The 16,136-nt window shown below is 29.2% G+C and overlaps 1 protein-coding gene across 1 annotated transcript; it reads right to left on the bottom strand.

The window, feature by feature from the left end:
• Positions 1–926: 926 nt before the first annotated feature.
• On the bottom strand, positions 927–2,302 carry LOC100248873 (probable carboxylesterase 15). The gene has a single exon (XM_002266933.5). It carries the CDS (start codon positions 2,102–2,104, stop codon positions 1,094–1,096), a length of 1,011 nt encoding a protein of 336 aa, XP_002266969.3. The 5' UTR covers positions 2,105–2,302; the 3' UTR covers positions 927–1,093.
• Between the last annotated feature and the right edge of the window lie 13,834 nt (positions 2,303–16,136).

Here is a 16,136-nt window from a genome sequence, read left to right as displayed (position 1 = left end):
ATTTACTATTTAATTCTACTAAAGTGAAAAAAAAAAAAAAAAAATAGGGTGTGTTTTGTAACTATTTTTTAAAACGGTTCTGAATAACAATTTTTAAAAATAGTTTTTAAAAATTTAAGGTTTATTTGGTAGCTGTTTTTTAAAATAATTTTTAATTATAGTTTTTTAAAATTATTTTTTAATGTTTTGTAAAATAAAAGTTTGTTTGAAAACTTAAAATGTTTTTAATAGTTTTAAATATTTTTTTTAAATAATTTTTATGTTTAATGTTTTATTTTTATTTATTTGACATATTTGTATAATTATTTTTTAAAATTGCTATTAGAAAACAAATGAAAACGACATAAAACAACTAAAACATGTTTTCTAAAAAACACCTTTTTTTTTTTCTTAAAAATAAAAATAGTTTTTTTTGTTATCAAATATGTTTTCCTAATTTTTTTTGTTTTGAAGAACCAAAAAAAAATTGTTCTTCAAAAGAGTTGTCAAAACAATCTGTTAGTTACCCCACATTTCTAAATTAACCCTAAAATAAATTTAAATGAATCCCATTTAGCAATCCAAATACCTTAATTAATTTACACCTTAAACATCATCTAAAACCAAACTGATTTTAATCCAATGCCACCAATTATTTGTAATTAATTTAATTTTCCCATTTTAATTAGAAAAATTGTTGGAAACACATGTAAATAAAATAAAAGGAATAAAAGGAAATGAAAATAATTTTTTATGCAAACACATGCAAACAAAAGGGGGCAAAATCCCCATTTTACCCCTGTCTCTAATTTTGTTTAAATTGACTGATTCAAAAGGAAAATTTCAATTTCAATGCCAAAATATTCTTTAAATTTTATTTTTTCTGGGGGAAAAAAATTTGCTTGGACTTCAAAGGTGCGTGCAGAAAGCAAGCGAGGCAGGTGATGTCAGTACGTCCAACTTCAAATGTCAGAATTACGACAACCATGCATTAACATCACATACAGAGTTTCATACATATATAAATTCATTTAACAGGACTGCTACGTACCCATCCAAGTAATAACATTCTCCCCAATACTTGGAATTTTTTAGAAAATTAATAATAATAATGCTAGTGTTTATGGATAAAATCTGAGATGGCAGCGAAAAGCTTCTGGGTTTGTTGGGCAGTGTGGGGATCCACCTTCACTGCAATCCTGTTGAGGTAGAAGCTGTGGCCCATTCCACTGCTCTCCACCAGTTCCACATCTTGTCCGCTTTTCTGCATGGCCTCATAGTACTCCATTTCTGGGTCCAAGATCAGGTCCTTCTCCGCCACGCACAGCAGCACCGGCGGCAGTCTCAGCCCCTGTAGCGGTGGCGCCGCCTCCCCCATCGGGCAGGTTATTGGGTGCTCCTTGTTGCACCCAACTGGTAATGCAAAGCTCAAGAACTTGTCCACCATGTCTAGAGTCAGGAACGGCGACTCCGGATGCTCCAGCTCCGACTTGCTCCGCTCGACTCTCACGAAGCCTGGGTGGATGGGGATTGCTCCGGCGAGTTTCACCGGGCTCAGGTCGGCGTCTCCCGCCATGGCAGCGACTTGGTGGACGATGTTCCCGCCGGAGCTGTCCCCAATGAGGAACACCCTTGTGAAGTCCGCGTGGGAGTTAAGCCACTCCTCGTGGGAGTCGCCTCGGGCGAGTGAGCGGAGCCAGAGGAGGGCGGCGTAGCCATCGTGGCAGGGGGCAGGGAGGCGGTGCTCCGGGGCCAGGCGGAGGTACACGGAGACGACGATGGCTCCGGCGGAAGCTGCTAGCTTGGCATACGTACTATAATACATGTACCAATCCGCTCGGCTGATGCAGAAGCCTCCCCCATGGAAGTGGATGACAACCGGCATCTTATCGTAGCTGGAATCAGCCTTCTTCTCCGGCAGATAGATCCTTACTTTAAGGCCGGAGTTAGGGTCAGCAACCACGTCACGGGTGGCGACTCCGTCCAGAAAATCTTCATGGGGAGGCACAGACTCTGCCATGAATTTAACCTCAGGAGGTCCAGTCCAGGTACGATCAACGGAGCCATCGTCGAAAATCCTCAGCCACCCTGAGACTTCATCAACCAGCTTTTTCTGACAGACCATGATTCTATGAAGAGAAAGAGAGAGAGAGTATTTAGGTATGTGTGTTTGTTGAAGAGTAAGAGAAGAGTGGAATGGGATTATATAGAGAGAGAAAGGTGAGTAGGGGGCTTGGGGGTGAGAACGAGGAAGCTTCAAAGCCACCGCAGAGAATTTGAAAAGAAGGGGAAAAGGTATTTGATTTAAAAAAACGTTGTGGGCACGATTAGAAAATTGGGGGTGACCGCCTTTTTCCTCTTTTTGCGGCTGCTTGACCAACGACTCTCCCTCTCTATGCCTCCTGGTCTCCACCGTGTAACTCTCCCCCCCTCTGTCTGTCTCCATCCTGTAATTTCTTGGACATGTTCGTCTCTTTTCGCCCTTAAGCATTTGCTACATGGAGAATTAATTATTTAGACCTTTTCTCATAACTTTACCATACGAAAGAAAAGCAAATAAATAGAATTCTTTTTCTTATTATTACTTTTTAAGACAACCATTTTTCTATCTCAAAATGTGACCACAAAAAAGTGGAAAGAAAATTATTTTTCATAGAGTGACTGTAATAATCACGTTGCCATCCTCAGAGTCTTGATTCTGCAAGCATTGACTTTGAAATATTATTACAGAAACCCAACCTTTTTCTAATAAACTCTACCCAGATGGAGACACTAACCTAAATTTTTCTTAATTTGTCCATTGCATTGGTAATTAAAAAAATTGTTTCATAATAATATTTCAGCTTTTTTTTTTTTTTAATGAATATAGATTGTTTCAATGAAAGGCGAGTTAACAAGTTTTCTCATCTTTTCTTTCAAATTCTTGACTTGGAGAAAGAGACATTAATGATCAACAATTGCAATAAAAGATAGGAAAGTGAACGGGCGGATTTTTTCTAATACTCATTTTGTCCCATTAGGGATGGGTTTGAAATTTAAATAAACGGGTTAAGTACAGGTTTGAGGATTTTTGAAAAATCCAAGACGGGTTCAGAACGGGTTCAAGTATTGTCTTGCCCTGTTCTACCCTTATTATATATAAAATTAATTTAATTTAAATTTTATTTTTCTATTTTTAATGTATAATAATAATAATAATTTTTTAAAATAAATTATAATATTTTAATTATTTATAAAATATATTTATTTTAATGTAATTAAATAAATTAAATAAATTAAAAAAAAAAAGTTAAACGGGAAAGGGTAGGATGGATATATGAAATCCGTCCCATTTAATTTTCTTAACGGGTAGGAATGAAAATTATTTTGAATACAAGACCGATTGGGATGTTTTCACATCAACTTTTGTTTTTTCAAATATTAATACAAATGAAGACTTAATGTGAAGGTTCCAAAAAAATAGATTGAAAAGAAAGTTATAAGTTACTTGTTTAATATTATCTTAGGATATGTTAAGATCATTAGATGATACAAGTAATTAATTTTTTTTTCAAAAAATTAAAAATAAAAGGGCAAACGTGTATCAACCCCATTAGCCCCTCCCAAGCCTCATGGATGATGGACTCATTTTCAAGAGCAGGTTTGCATCAACTTTTGTTTGTTGGCCGCCTTGGATTAATCCTGACCACTATTTGGTCTTGGCCCTTCGTCCCATCTCCTTCAATAATTCTGTGTGGTCTGCTGATCATCGAATAATGTAGTACTAGCATGTATCTGTTGCTTTTTCATGATGTTTTGTCCTTTTTATTCTTGGTTGTTTTTGCAGATATGGATATTGTAGGTTGTGGAATGTGTTGCACATTCCAAGCTTGTATCCTCGTGTTTTTTTTTAAGATAATGAAATCATGTGAGTAATTAGTAGATATTTGGTAAACCAATTTTATAATTTAAAGTGATTTAATAATTTAATTTAAGTTATTAAATAAATTAAGTATATTTGGTAATATAACTTAAAATAAAAAATAATTTTAAGTAATTAGTAAAATAATTAACTCATTCTTAAGTTCGTGTCTTTATTTTACTTTTTTACTTTTATTTGTCTTAATTATTTTTACGATCTTTTTTACTACTCCACAATCACTATTGTGATTTGATATGTTAATTTAATGATTTAAAATAAATTTTAAGTTAATTTTATCAAACAACTTTAATATTTAAAGTAAAAATTAAATAATAAGTTTTAAATTAACAATTTAAGTATAATTTAACTTAAAGTCAACTTAAGTTATCAAGTAATAAATATTAAATTTTACCAAACACCCCCTAGTGTTGTATTATTATGATATTATTTTAAGGAAGTGTAAATTATAAGTATTTTTTATTTATATTTGGATGTGTTTTATAATAGATATTAATATATTTTTTGGGAGATATTAGTCAAAATGTTATAAATAAATACTTTAAAAAAAATAATATATATATATATATATATATGTATAAAGTTTATTTTCAATACTGTTATTTAAAAATAATGGTTAATTTCATATGTTTCCTCTTAATTTTTCATTTTTTTTATAGAACATATTTTTTTTTATCATTTTCATTTATTATTTTTATTTATCTATCATCCTACTCAAAATAAAGAAAATATTTGATAAAATTTCAAACTAATTGGAATCAAGTGTATTAATTAAATCAAAATCATAGAAGAGATTAGTGAAATTAATACTAGAAAATAAAATAATATAAGAGAATTTTATTCTTCAACCATTAGAGGAGACAATTGCAGTTTGATCTATGATTTATCATTCATTGACGTTGATAAGATCCTTCCATCTAGCACTTAGGATGACATTAAATTAAAGTTAAGGATCAGGTTCAAATAAGGAAAGACTTACTATGGATACCTAGGTACCTAAAGCCAAGGAATGACATAGTAATAAAATATTTTTAAAAAATATAAATTATAAAAAATCATAATATTCTATTATTTATAAAATATATTTATTTTAATATAATTTAAAAAAATTTAAAAAAAAAAAAAGTTAAACAAGATAGGGTGAGGTGAATATAGGAAATTCACGTGCCCTTCCCGTCCCATTAATTTTCTTAATGGGTTAGGAATGAAAATTATTTTGAATAGGAAACAGGTTGGAAGGGGCAAATTGTACCGAACCCCATTGCCATTCAATAAAAATTTGGGATGTTTTCATATTAACTTTTGCATTTTTTCAAACATTGATACAAATGATGACTTAATGTGAAGGTTCCAAAAAGTATATTGAAAAGAAAGTTATAAGTTATTTGTTTAATATTATCTTAGGATATGTTCAGATCATTAGATAATATAAGTAATTAATTTTTTTTTTCCAAAAAAAATAAATAAATAAATAAAAGGGCAAACGTGTATCAAGCCCGTTAGCCCCTCCCAAGTGATGAGTACATGGAAGCCTCTTGGATGGTGGAGTCATTTTCAAGAGCAAGTTTGCTGGCCACCTTGGATTAATCCTGACCACTAAGGCTCACAAAGTTGGCCATTGTGACAATTTGGTCATGGCCCATCGTCCCATCTCCTTCAATAATTCTGTGCTATCTACTGATCAAATAATTGAGGGGGGGTGTTCAATTTCCTTTTGCTTTTTCATGATGTTTTGTCCTTTGCATTTTTGGTTGTTTTGCAGAAGTGGCCATGTAAGTTGTTGTGTCCTCATAGTTTTGGAAGATTATGAAATCAAATTGCCATGAGTACTCGGTTCGTTAAATCAATTTAATAATTTAAAAGTGATTTAATCATTTAATTTAAATCATTAAGTAAATTAAGTATATTTGGTAAAATAACTTAATAATATGATTTAAAGTCAAAAACAATTTTAAGTAATAAGTAAAACCAATTAACTTATTTTTAAATCAATATTTTTATATTACTTTTTTTTGCTCTTATTTATCCTAATTACCTTCACGATTTCTTTTGCTATTCTACAATCTTTATTGTTATTTAATTTTCTTTACCCAAGTTTTAATTTATGAGCATAAATATATCAATTTAATGGTTTAAAATAAATATTAAGTTAATTTTATCAAACAACTTTAATACTTAAAGTAAAAATTAAATAATAAGTTTTAAATTAATAACTTAAGTATAATTTAACTTGAAGTCAACTTAAGTTATCAAGTAATAAATATTAAGTTTTACCAAATACCTCGTTAATGTTGTATTATTACTTAATTTTTATGATATTATTTTAAGGAAGGGTAAATTATAAGAATTTTTTTTATATATTTGGATGTGTTTTACAATAGATATTAATATTTTTTCGAGAGATATTAGTCTAATGTTATAAACAAATCCTTTTTAAAAAATAAAATATATATATATATATATATATATATATATATATATATATATATATAAAAGTTTATTTTCAATACTCTTATTTAAAAATAATGGTTAGTTTCATATATTTCTTCTTAGTTTTTCATTTTTTTTTAATATTTAGTTTCTCTTTATTTGAAATTTCATTTATCTGTCATCTTACTAAAAATAAAGAAAATATTTGATGAAATTTAAAACTAATTGGAATCAAGTGTATTAATTAAACTAAAATCACTTAACAAACCATTGAAATTAACACTTGAAAATAAAATAATATAAGAGAAATTTATTCTTCAACCATTAGAGGAGATGATTGATGGATGTTGATAAGATCCTTCCATTTAGCAGCACTTTCGGATGACGTAGCCTTAAATTAAAGGGTCAGGTTGAAACGAGAAAAGGCTTCCAGTGGATACCTAGGCACCCAAAGACGAGGAAGGGTTTTGTAAGCGACGAAATGCTTCAGGGAGTTGAGAATTAGCATAAATCCGAAGATTCCCGAATAGGCCAACCTTTCGAACTGTTATTGAATCCATGGGCAAGCAAGAGACAATCTGACAAATTGAAACATCTTAATAGCCAATGGAAAAAAAAGCAAAAGTGATTCCCATGGTAGCAACAAGAGAAATGGGAGCAACCTAAACCATGAAAACGGGGTTGTGGGAGAGCAATACAAATGTCATGATATTTAATCAAAACGTTAAACTTATGTAATTATAGGTCAAATTTTAGATAATGATAATCTTGTTATCAATCGAGATGGATTATATGATCAATTGAAAACAAATGTAAATAATTTACACCAAAAGTGAAATATCAACTTCTATATTAAGGTATGGTATGTGGTGGACTCATAGGTTGAGGAAATTAATTAGGATCATTAGTTTTTTTTCTTTTTTTTTTAAAAAAAGGACAAAAATCCAAATTAAATGAGTTTTGATTGCATGCATGTTGAAGAAGAGATGAGTGGGAGAGAAACGTGAATTATATAATTACAATGAGGAGATGGTGGATGCTGGCACAGGACGAGGGGCACATGAAATTAGCCCTGTAACATTACCAACCACTATAATTTTGCTCCCCTGCCTTCACTTTCTTGTAGGGGGTGGTGGGCCGTGGTGGTTTAGTAGGGGTGGTAAAGGTAGAAATGTGTTGTGGCCTTGTGGGTAGTGGGGTCGGCGGCAGGCAACTCTAGTGGAAGTGGAGGCTTTCTTCAATCTTTGTCTTCGATTCAATGTCTTCTTCTCTCTCCACTACGTTGGTTTTCAACTTCTCTTTATTATAATAATAATAATAATAAAGTTAAAGTATTATTTATATTTTCAATTGTTACTCATCAAATTTGTTTGGAAAATATGTCAAATATGTTCTAAAACAACTTATTTTCAAAACAAATTTTGAAAAAAACTTTTTTCCTTTGAGAGTTTGTTAAATATGTTTTCTAAGAGATATTTTGATAAAACTTAATACTTATTATTTAGTATATTTAATTTATTGACTTAAAATTTATTATTTAATTTTTACTTTAAATATTATGATTGTTTGATAAAATTAATTTAAAATTCATTTTAAATCATCAAATTCACATATTTACCCTCATAAATTATAACTAGATATTAGGGTAAAGGAAATCGAGTAATAATAAAGGTCATAAAATAACAAAAGAGATTGTTGAGATAATTACGAAAAATGGAAATATAAATGTAAAATGAAGATGTAGATTTAAGAATAAGTTAATTATTTTTATTTATTATTTAAAGTTATTTTTTTATTATAAGTCAAACCATTAAGTTATTTTACTAAACATACTTAATTTATTTAATAACTTAAATAAGTTATTAAGTCACTTGAAGTTATTAAGTTGATTTACCAAACACCCACTAAATTAAAATACTAGTTTTTAGAATAATTTTCAAACAAAAACTAAAAGGTGCGATTTTAATATGCATGATCCTTCCAAAGGTTCTAATGAATGTCCCTTTGATAGTGAAATTATTTGCAAAATTCCTAGAATTATACTTGGAAAATCAAATGCTTCTCTATTTTCTCACATTCTATTGGCTTTGTTTGATGTGAATTCATCGTTGAATTAACCACAAATTGCTCTTGAATTTATGTTTTAGTTGTGCCTCTATGACCCCGTACTAAGCAACCTTTGTTATGAATTTTGCAAATGCATTTTTTTATCATGAAATTTTCATAATAAAAAATAACATTTAGAATCCATTTAATAGTAATTTTTGGAAGCGTTTTTAACCTAAAAGTGTTTATTTAAAAAAATTAGGTGTTTAATAAAATTTAAAAAATATTTTTAAAAATCTAAAAAGAAAATATCACTTATGATTTTTTTTTAAACACTTCCAAAAAATATATTTAAAATAAAAATACTTACAAACAGAATCTTACTAACAAAATTTGAATATCATATGATGATAATATTTATACAACCTATTGTCTTTTGCCACAAACTCATATTTTTCCATGAAAATTTGGCAACTTTTGTTGCCATGAATAAATTTTATGACAAAAGGCTGCCAAAAAAATGTATATAATATTTCACATGATGCCACAACAATCTAAAGTACTCATTGCTAAAATTGACATGTTATGACGAGCAAAAAAGTATGAGTTAATTCATTTTCTACGAAACTCAAATGCCATACAACTTTTTACCAAAAATGAATTTGTAACAAAAAAAAAACATTAATATAATAAATTCTACATTTTGACACAAAAACATAAGTCATAGCATAAAGTAGTAATTTGTATTCATTGTAAAAAAAATACAAGATATTAAAAAATAAATATTGAAGCTCTTAGCAAAGCAATATTTTTATATTTAAGAATTTATAAAACATATCATAATATTCTTTTTTGTGTATTTCTAATTATTTTTTTAAATAATAAGTACCAAATGTGGAGGCAAGTTAATCCAATCTAAGCACACACCCAAGAGGGCACTAGTTAGGTGTCACTCAATTTTAGAAAAACCTTGATTAATCTTTAATTTGAGAGAGATGTGAATACAATGCAATAGACAAGGTAAATAATAAATAAAGAGATAAAAGAGAAGAAGTCTCAAACACTATTATAGTGGCTTAACAAACCTTCTATGTCCACTCCTTTCAGCTTCAATCCCAAGTTAGGAGGTATTTAATCTCTTTCAATGAAGACTCCTCCTAATTTATACTCAGATTTGTTAGAGTCCTATGGAGCTTTATGCTTATTCAAGGAGTATCCCTCAACTCTTTTCTCACTCACACATAAGTATAAGATGATATAAAGATGAATAAATCGCACTAGAATGATTTTACAAGACCTAGCTAGCTCTTCATCAAATGAATTACAATGAAGAAAATGACTTGGACTTCAAGGTGCCATCAAGGATTTGCAAGTTCAAGGAACAAATGCAATCTTTAACTTTATTTTATTTTGCGCTCTCACAATGAATATAACTAAACGGTAAGTTGTTAGAAGATCATAAATATGATTTAAGGAGACTATTTTTATACGATATAGAAACCAACTAGTCGTTAGAGACTAATTTCCTGACTTTTGTTTAACATTTCCAAAAGAAACCACCTACTTCTATTGAAGTAGATGCCACCAAAATGGTAAAGGAGATCTAGTATCAACAACTCGATCAACTAATTAGCTAGTTGTTTCACATTTAATATAGTACTATAGGTGATCGTTGGGAAATAAATTGGACATATCAGCATGACCACCTAATCGATTGCCCAATTAAGCTATTTTAGTCTCCATATCTCACTGCCAAAAATGAACAATTGAAACACACAAAATGGGGCATCATTAGGCACCTTGGTTGACCAGTTGATTGAGTTGACAACTCTACCACCCCTTAGTCCAGCCAAAAAATGCTTCCATTTTGCAAGTTTTAGCCCAAATATATTTTTAGTGCTTGATATAATTTTTGTTCGAAAATCTTTTTTGTGTAAAACTTCAAGAGAATTCAATTTTCAAAATTTTTAAGATGGATACTTCAAAATGATATTTTTCATTAAAAGTTCAATTTTGATCCATCTTTAATAACTAAGTTTTGAGGAAAAGATTGGAAGAATTTAGTCTATCTTGATTTCACCATTTCCTAACTTTACAAAACATTAAAAATGAACAAAGACCTTAACCAAAAGCTTCCATCTTGAGATCTTTACTTGAATTGCATCTTCTTCTTAATCATATGACTTAACTTTTTAAGATCATTTTTTGCATATATTTCAGTTGAAATCATTAAACATTAATCCTTTGTTTGGTTATCATTATAACACGCTTGATTGATTATCTTTGGAAAACCTTAGTATAACACTAGATATTTAGGGAGTTATGTCATGTGAGTTTGGATAGTGCTATCGAGATTGTTGAACCTATCATACTATTGCAGATATGACTATTCATTTGCATACGTACTATAACAACTTCTAGTTTTATTGTATTTTAAATCTATCTAATCCAACTCACTAATATTGTATTTTTTTAAGTTATGATCCATGACATGTTGCTTGTCTTGATTTAGGCATCTATGTCATTGTCCCCACCTTTGCATGAGCTACCTACTCTAGTCATACCCTCACTTGAATCACTCATATCATTGGCTATACCTCCACATAAACATCTCTCTTCATATCAAAAAAGTCTTAGGTTACTCACCCTAATATAGCCTTAGACATTCCAAGGCAAAGGTGTGTAACACAACATCAACCTAGAGTGATGATACCTCCAGGACCTATGGTTCTGACTTCACCATAAATGGATGTGGCAGCTTAGCTTTTTAATGTTCATCATGGTGCATAGGTGGATCCTTCAATTGTAATGATTAACAACTGACCCAAGAGGAGAGAGTTTCAATTTGACACAGATTTTCTCCTTATGGAAGCAAGTGATACAATGTACCTTTTTACTCCCATTGAAAGCTACTGCATGATCAATCGGGATGACACAAGTAAGTATAAAGAGGTTTGAGAAAGGTTAATTGGGTTCAATTATGTCATGAAGGACAATAGGTCCAAGAAAGGCTTCTTAGAATGCTCAAATGTGCTTAGAGCACTCAAGTGTTAGAGAACGCTTAAGTGCTCCTAAGGGCACTCAGGCATTGGAGAGCGCTCAAGCACTCGTAAGGGCACTTAAGCACTCATACCAGAATTCCAATTTGAAGAATATCTTGTTTTTTTTCATAATTTAAATTGATTTTATTTTGGAAAACTCTAGATTTTATTCATTAGGGGTTTCGTCCTATATATGTCATGCCAAAAAAGTTTTCTATTTTTTGATACAAACTTTGAAAAACCTAAGTATTAACCTTCCACATCCCAAATTCTCAGAGGTTTGGTTTCTTATTCCTTGGTTCATGAAGAGATGTACATCCCTTCATATGTTGAGGTAGTCCATGGGATACACATACATGTGATTTTGTGTCACAAACATGAAAATCAATATAGGTATTGGGGAGTAAGACTTAGGGATAGCATCTGCTAGGTAAAATTATGTATTTTTCTTCCAATTGTGAATTTATGCTATATGGTCTTTGAACTCATTGTTTTTACATTTGCATAGTCTTTGGGAGATTGTGTGAGCAGTAAATCGTTGTCTCTCGCTCAATGCAATTGTTTCTTCTTTTCACTTCCCAATATTAAAAGAAGAATTAAAATTAATTAATTTTGGGCTAAAATAAGTAAAAACCTATTCACCCTCCTCTAGGTGTGTCATAATTTAGATCTATAAACTTTCGATTGGTATCAAAGCAAGAAAAGTTTTAAAAAAATATCCTTCTAGCTCTATGCAACGAGCTCATGGATGTGTTCGTCATGGGATAGCTAGCTCCTCTCATTCAACAACTCATTTGTTTGCTCCTTTTGATGCATTTAAGTTTTAACATATCCTCAACTTCATTGATTAACAACATTATCAAGTTGATGCTCATTTTGACCAATTGGATGCCCGCATTGGTCATATAGAGACTCATGTGGATGTGAGGTTTGATGAGTTGTATGATCAAGCTCAGAACTTAGACGGGTAAATTGCATCAATTTTGTCCTGGCTTAGCTCATAAGCCAATTCGAACTCTACTCCCCCAACACCTTTTGATCCTAGCTATTAGATAATCTTTAGTTTATTTTGGATCGATTGTTATGTTTTTTTGGTATTGAAACTACTTTGGCTCAATCTTTTTTTGTCTTGTTGCTTTGGTCTAGATGTACTTTATTTTGTCTATGCTTTCTATTTGAAATCATTTTCTATTAGTGAATATATATGCTTTATTATCTCATCTTGTGTTTATTGAATTATCTCTCATTCTTTTTCATTTTTGCAACAAAAATGGGAGATACATATACATATACATAATCTTTTTTAATGCTAACATGACTTGCATCTCTTCATGACTTTTCTTTGATTTATCATTAATCTTTTAAGCCTATGGTTACATTATTTCTCCCACACATTGCCTTACCTAGGTATTTAGTTAGTTAGTGTGTGGATCATAGGATTGTTCAAATTATTTGTCATTGGATGTCATATAGTCGTTGCCTGCACATTTAAGGATGTTTTGGTTTAGATGAGTGACAAAAAGTGATATCTAAACTCTGATTGAGATTATTAGGGAGTTTATCTATTCTATACTTTGTTATAAAATTGTCAAAATGGGATATTGTCAATGTAGTAGGCTGTGTAGTTTAAGTTGACAATTTTGTTCCACCCATCCTAGCTTAAGCCTTTTCTACATTTATATGTCTTACTCTCCATTGAAAATTCAAGTTTGCTACATGATTAACTAGGATGACACAAGTAAAATAGAGAAGTCCAGAAAAGGCTAATTAGGTTCAATTATAGCATGAAGTGGACATCAGATTTTAAATTGAGTGTAAAATGTTTTAAAATTAGTTTTTAAAACCTTGTGAGTGTTTTTCACAATGCTCAAACATTATTCACAATGCTCAAGCGCTTCTTGAAGCGCTCAAACAATGCTTAGAGCACTCAAGCGCTCGTACCAAAATTCCAATTTTTGGAATGTCTCATTTTTCCATAATTTAAATTGATTTTATTTTGGAAAACTCTAGATTTTGTCTACTAGGGATTTTCCCTATAAATACGATGACAAAAATGTTTTTTATCTTTTAAGTAAACTTTGGAAAACTTGAGTATTAACTTTCCTGCATCCCAAGTTTTTAGAAGTTTGGTTTCTAATTCCCTGGGTTCATGAAGATATCCACATCATCTTAGGTGTTGAGGTAGTCCATTGGGTGCATGTGTTGTGTTAGTCGTATACGTGAAAATTACTATAGGTAGTAAGGAGTAAGACTTAGGGATTAAGACTTAGAGAGCAACAATTAAAACTCTGTACTTTTTCTTTTAATACTGGATTTGTGCTTTACAGTCTTTAATATTGTGGTTTTTTCATTCGCATAGTCTGTAGAAGATTGTGTGAGTGGTTTTTCATATTAAAATTGTTTATTGGTGCCATTGTTTCTTCTTTTCACTTCCTAATATTAAAAAATCAATTAAAATAAATTAATTTTAGGTTAAAATAAGTAAACACCTATTTTTGCCCACTTGGTGTGTCTAACTTAGATCTCTAAACTTCAAATATATATTCTAATTTGAAATATGGAAAGAAAATTTATTACCTAAAATCTATTGTTTCTAAAAGTTAAATTGGCTATCAAGTTAATTATTCCTTCAGAATGAAAAACTAAAAGATTAAGAACATGTTTGATAACTGTTTTCGAAAATAGTTTTTTATTATTAAAAAAATAGAAAAACAAATTTAACAATAAAAAACAATTAACATGATGTTTTAAAAAACATTTTTTATTTTTATTTTATGAGACTATTTTAAAAACAAATGATACAAATATGAAGAATGATTAAAAATAAAACACTACATATAAAAGTTATTTTTAAGACCTATTTAAAAATATAAAAAATAACTTAAAGTTATTTTAGATTTTCAAACAAACTTTTATTCTACAAAATATTAAAACTTATTTTTCAAAACTATTTTCGAAAATAATTGTCAAATACAATCCAAAGTAATAATTCTTTTTTATGAAATTGTCTTTAGAAAAATGGGGAAATAATAAAATTTCTAATTTAAATATTTATTTATTTATTTATTTTTACATTTTTGTTTTTAGAATTAAGATATATCACTCATGTTTGTTAACCATTTTCCTTTTTAAAATTTGATAGTACAAAATAAAAACATAAAGGTATCAAGCATTTTTTATTTATCAAATTTTCTAAATGAATTTTAAACAATAGAAAAATCAACTGACGAGTTCTCTACTTAATCTCTTTTTGACTAAATTAAAGTTCTCCAATGGCCATTAGGAACATTGTCGGGAATCACTTTGTTAAAAAGTCGACAATTAACATGTTGCATGTTTTTGCCATACAAAAGCAAATTTTAAACTACTACACACGCAACATGCATGTTTACTATTTTTTAAAATTCAAACGTTTTGGTATATTTAGCAACTGTTTTCAAAAACTTTTTGAAAATTGTTTCCTAATATTTTATAAAATAAAAAAAAAAAGTTTGTTTTAAAACTTAAATAATTTTTAACTTATTTTTAATATTTTTAAATATATTTTAAAAATAATTTTTATATTTAGTATTTTATATGTTTCTATAATTATTTTTAAAAATAATCATAAAAAATAAGTGAAAATAATAAAAAATAATTAAAAAATGTTATCTAAAAATATTATATTTTTTATTCTTAAAAACAAAAAATAGTTTTTTATTATCAAACAGATTTTTTATCTTCTAGAAAACAAAAATCTGTCGTCAAAAAAAGTTATCAACTAGACCATTTCTATCATAAAACCAACAAAAACATAAAAAATTTAAAAAGCGCTTAAAGTAATAAAAGTTATCAACTAGACCATTTCTATCATAAAACCAACAAAAACATAAAAAATTTAAAAAGCGCTTAAAGTAATATTGTTTGGGCATCTCTTTGAAATTATAAAATTGAAAAATACTAGTGAAAGCAAATGAACTCTAAGTATTAAAATATAAAGAAATAGCATAAATGAAATGGGATAGAGTTGAAGTATGAAAAGACATAAACCTAGCTTAATAAAGTGGCTGACAACCACACAACTTTAGTTTGATACTACCATATAAAAGTCTAAACTAAGAAAGAAGATTGTGAGGTTGAGGGCTGGGAAGATGCAAAGAAAGTGGAAGATTGTGGTGGGGGTGGAAACCCTTTGGAATAACCTTTATCAACTTAGTGGTTGTGGTAGATCCTTCCTTTGAAAATTCTTTTTCAAAATGATTATACCCTTTGTTTTCTTTAATTCCAATGTAACAATAATTTTGAAAATGTATTGTTAAATCATCTTTAAAACCATTTGAGTTTCATCTTATTTAATTTTAAAGTAATTCAATGTTTAACTAGATATATTTTAAAAGCAATTTAGAGCATCTTTGAACGTGTGATTTAAAAATAGTTTTTTTTAAAAAAAAAACAAAAAGCTAATTTTAAACATTTTTAACATTGTTTGACCATTGTTTTGTGAAAACAATCTTAAAAACAAAGTAAAACAGAGAATAATTTTTAAATAAGAAGTTGTTTTTACCGGTTTTTAAAAACAAATAGAAAATATGAACTTATTTGATCATGTTTTTTTAAACTTATTTTTAAAAACTGTTTTTAAATTAAAGAATAAAAAATATCTTTTAAAAAACAAGTTTCAAAAAACCATAACCAAACAGACTTTACTAATTTAAAAATGAGATTTTTAAAAATCAAAGAAT

Source organism: Vitis vinifera, chromosome 13 (genome assembly GCF_030704535.1).
Source record: "Vitis vinifera cultivar Pinot Noir 40024 chromosome 13, ASM3070453v1".
Taxonomy (NCBI): Eukaryota; Viridiplantae; Streptophyta; class Magnoliopsida; order Vitales; family Vitaceae; genus Vitis; species Vitis vinifera.
The sequence above is the reverse complement of the archived record's forward strand: the minus strand, read 5'-3'. Positions and strand labels throughout refer to the sequence as shown.

Excerpts from the sequence above, each read along its gene's own strand:
- LOC100248873 (XM_002266933.5), bottom strand. The coding sequence starts at position 2,104 with ATGGTCTGTCAGAAAAAGCTGGTTGATGAAGTCTCAGGGTGGCTGAGG.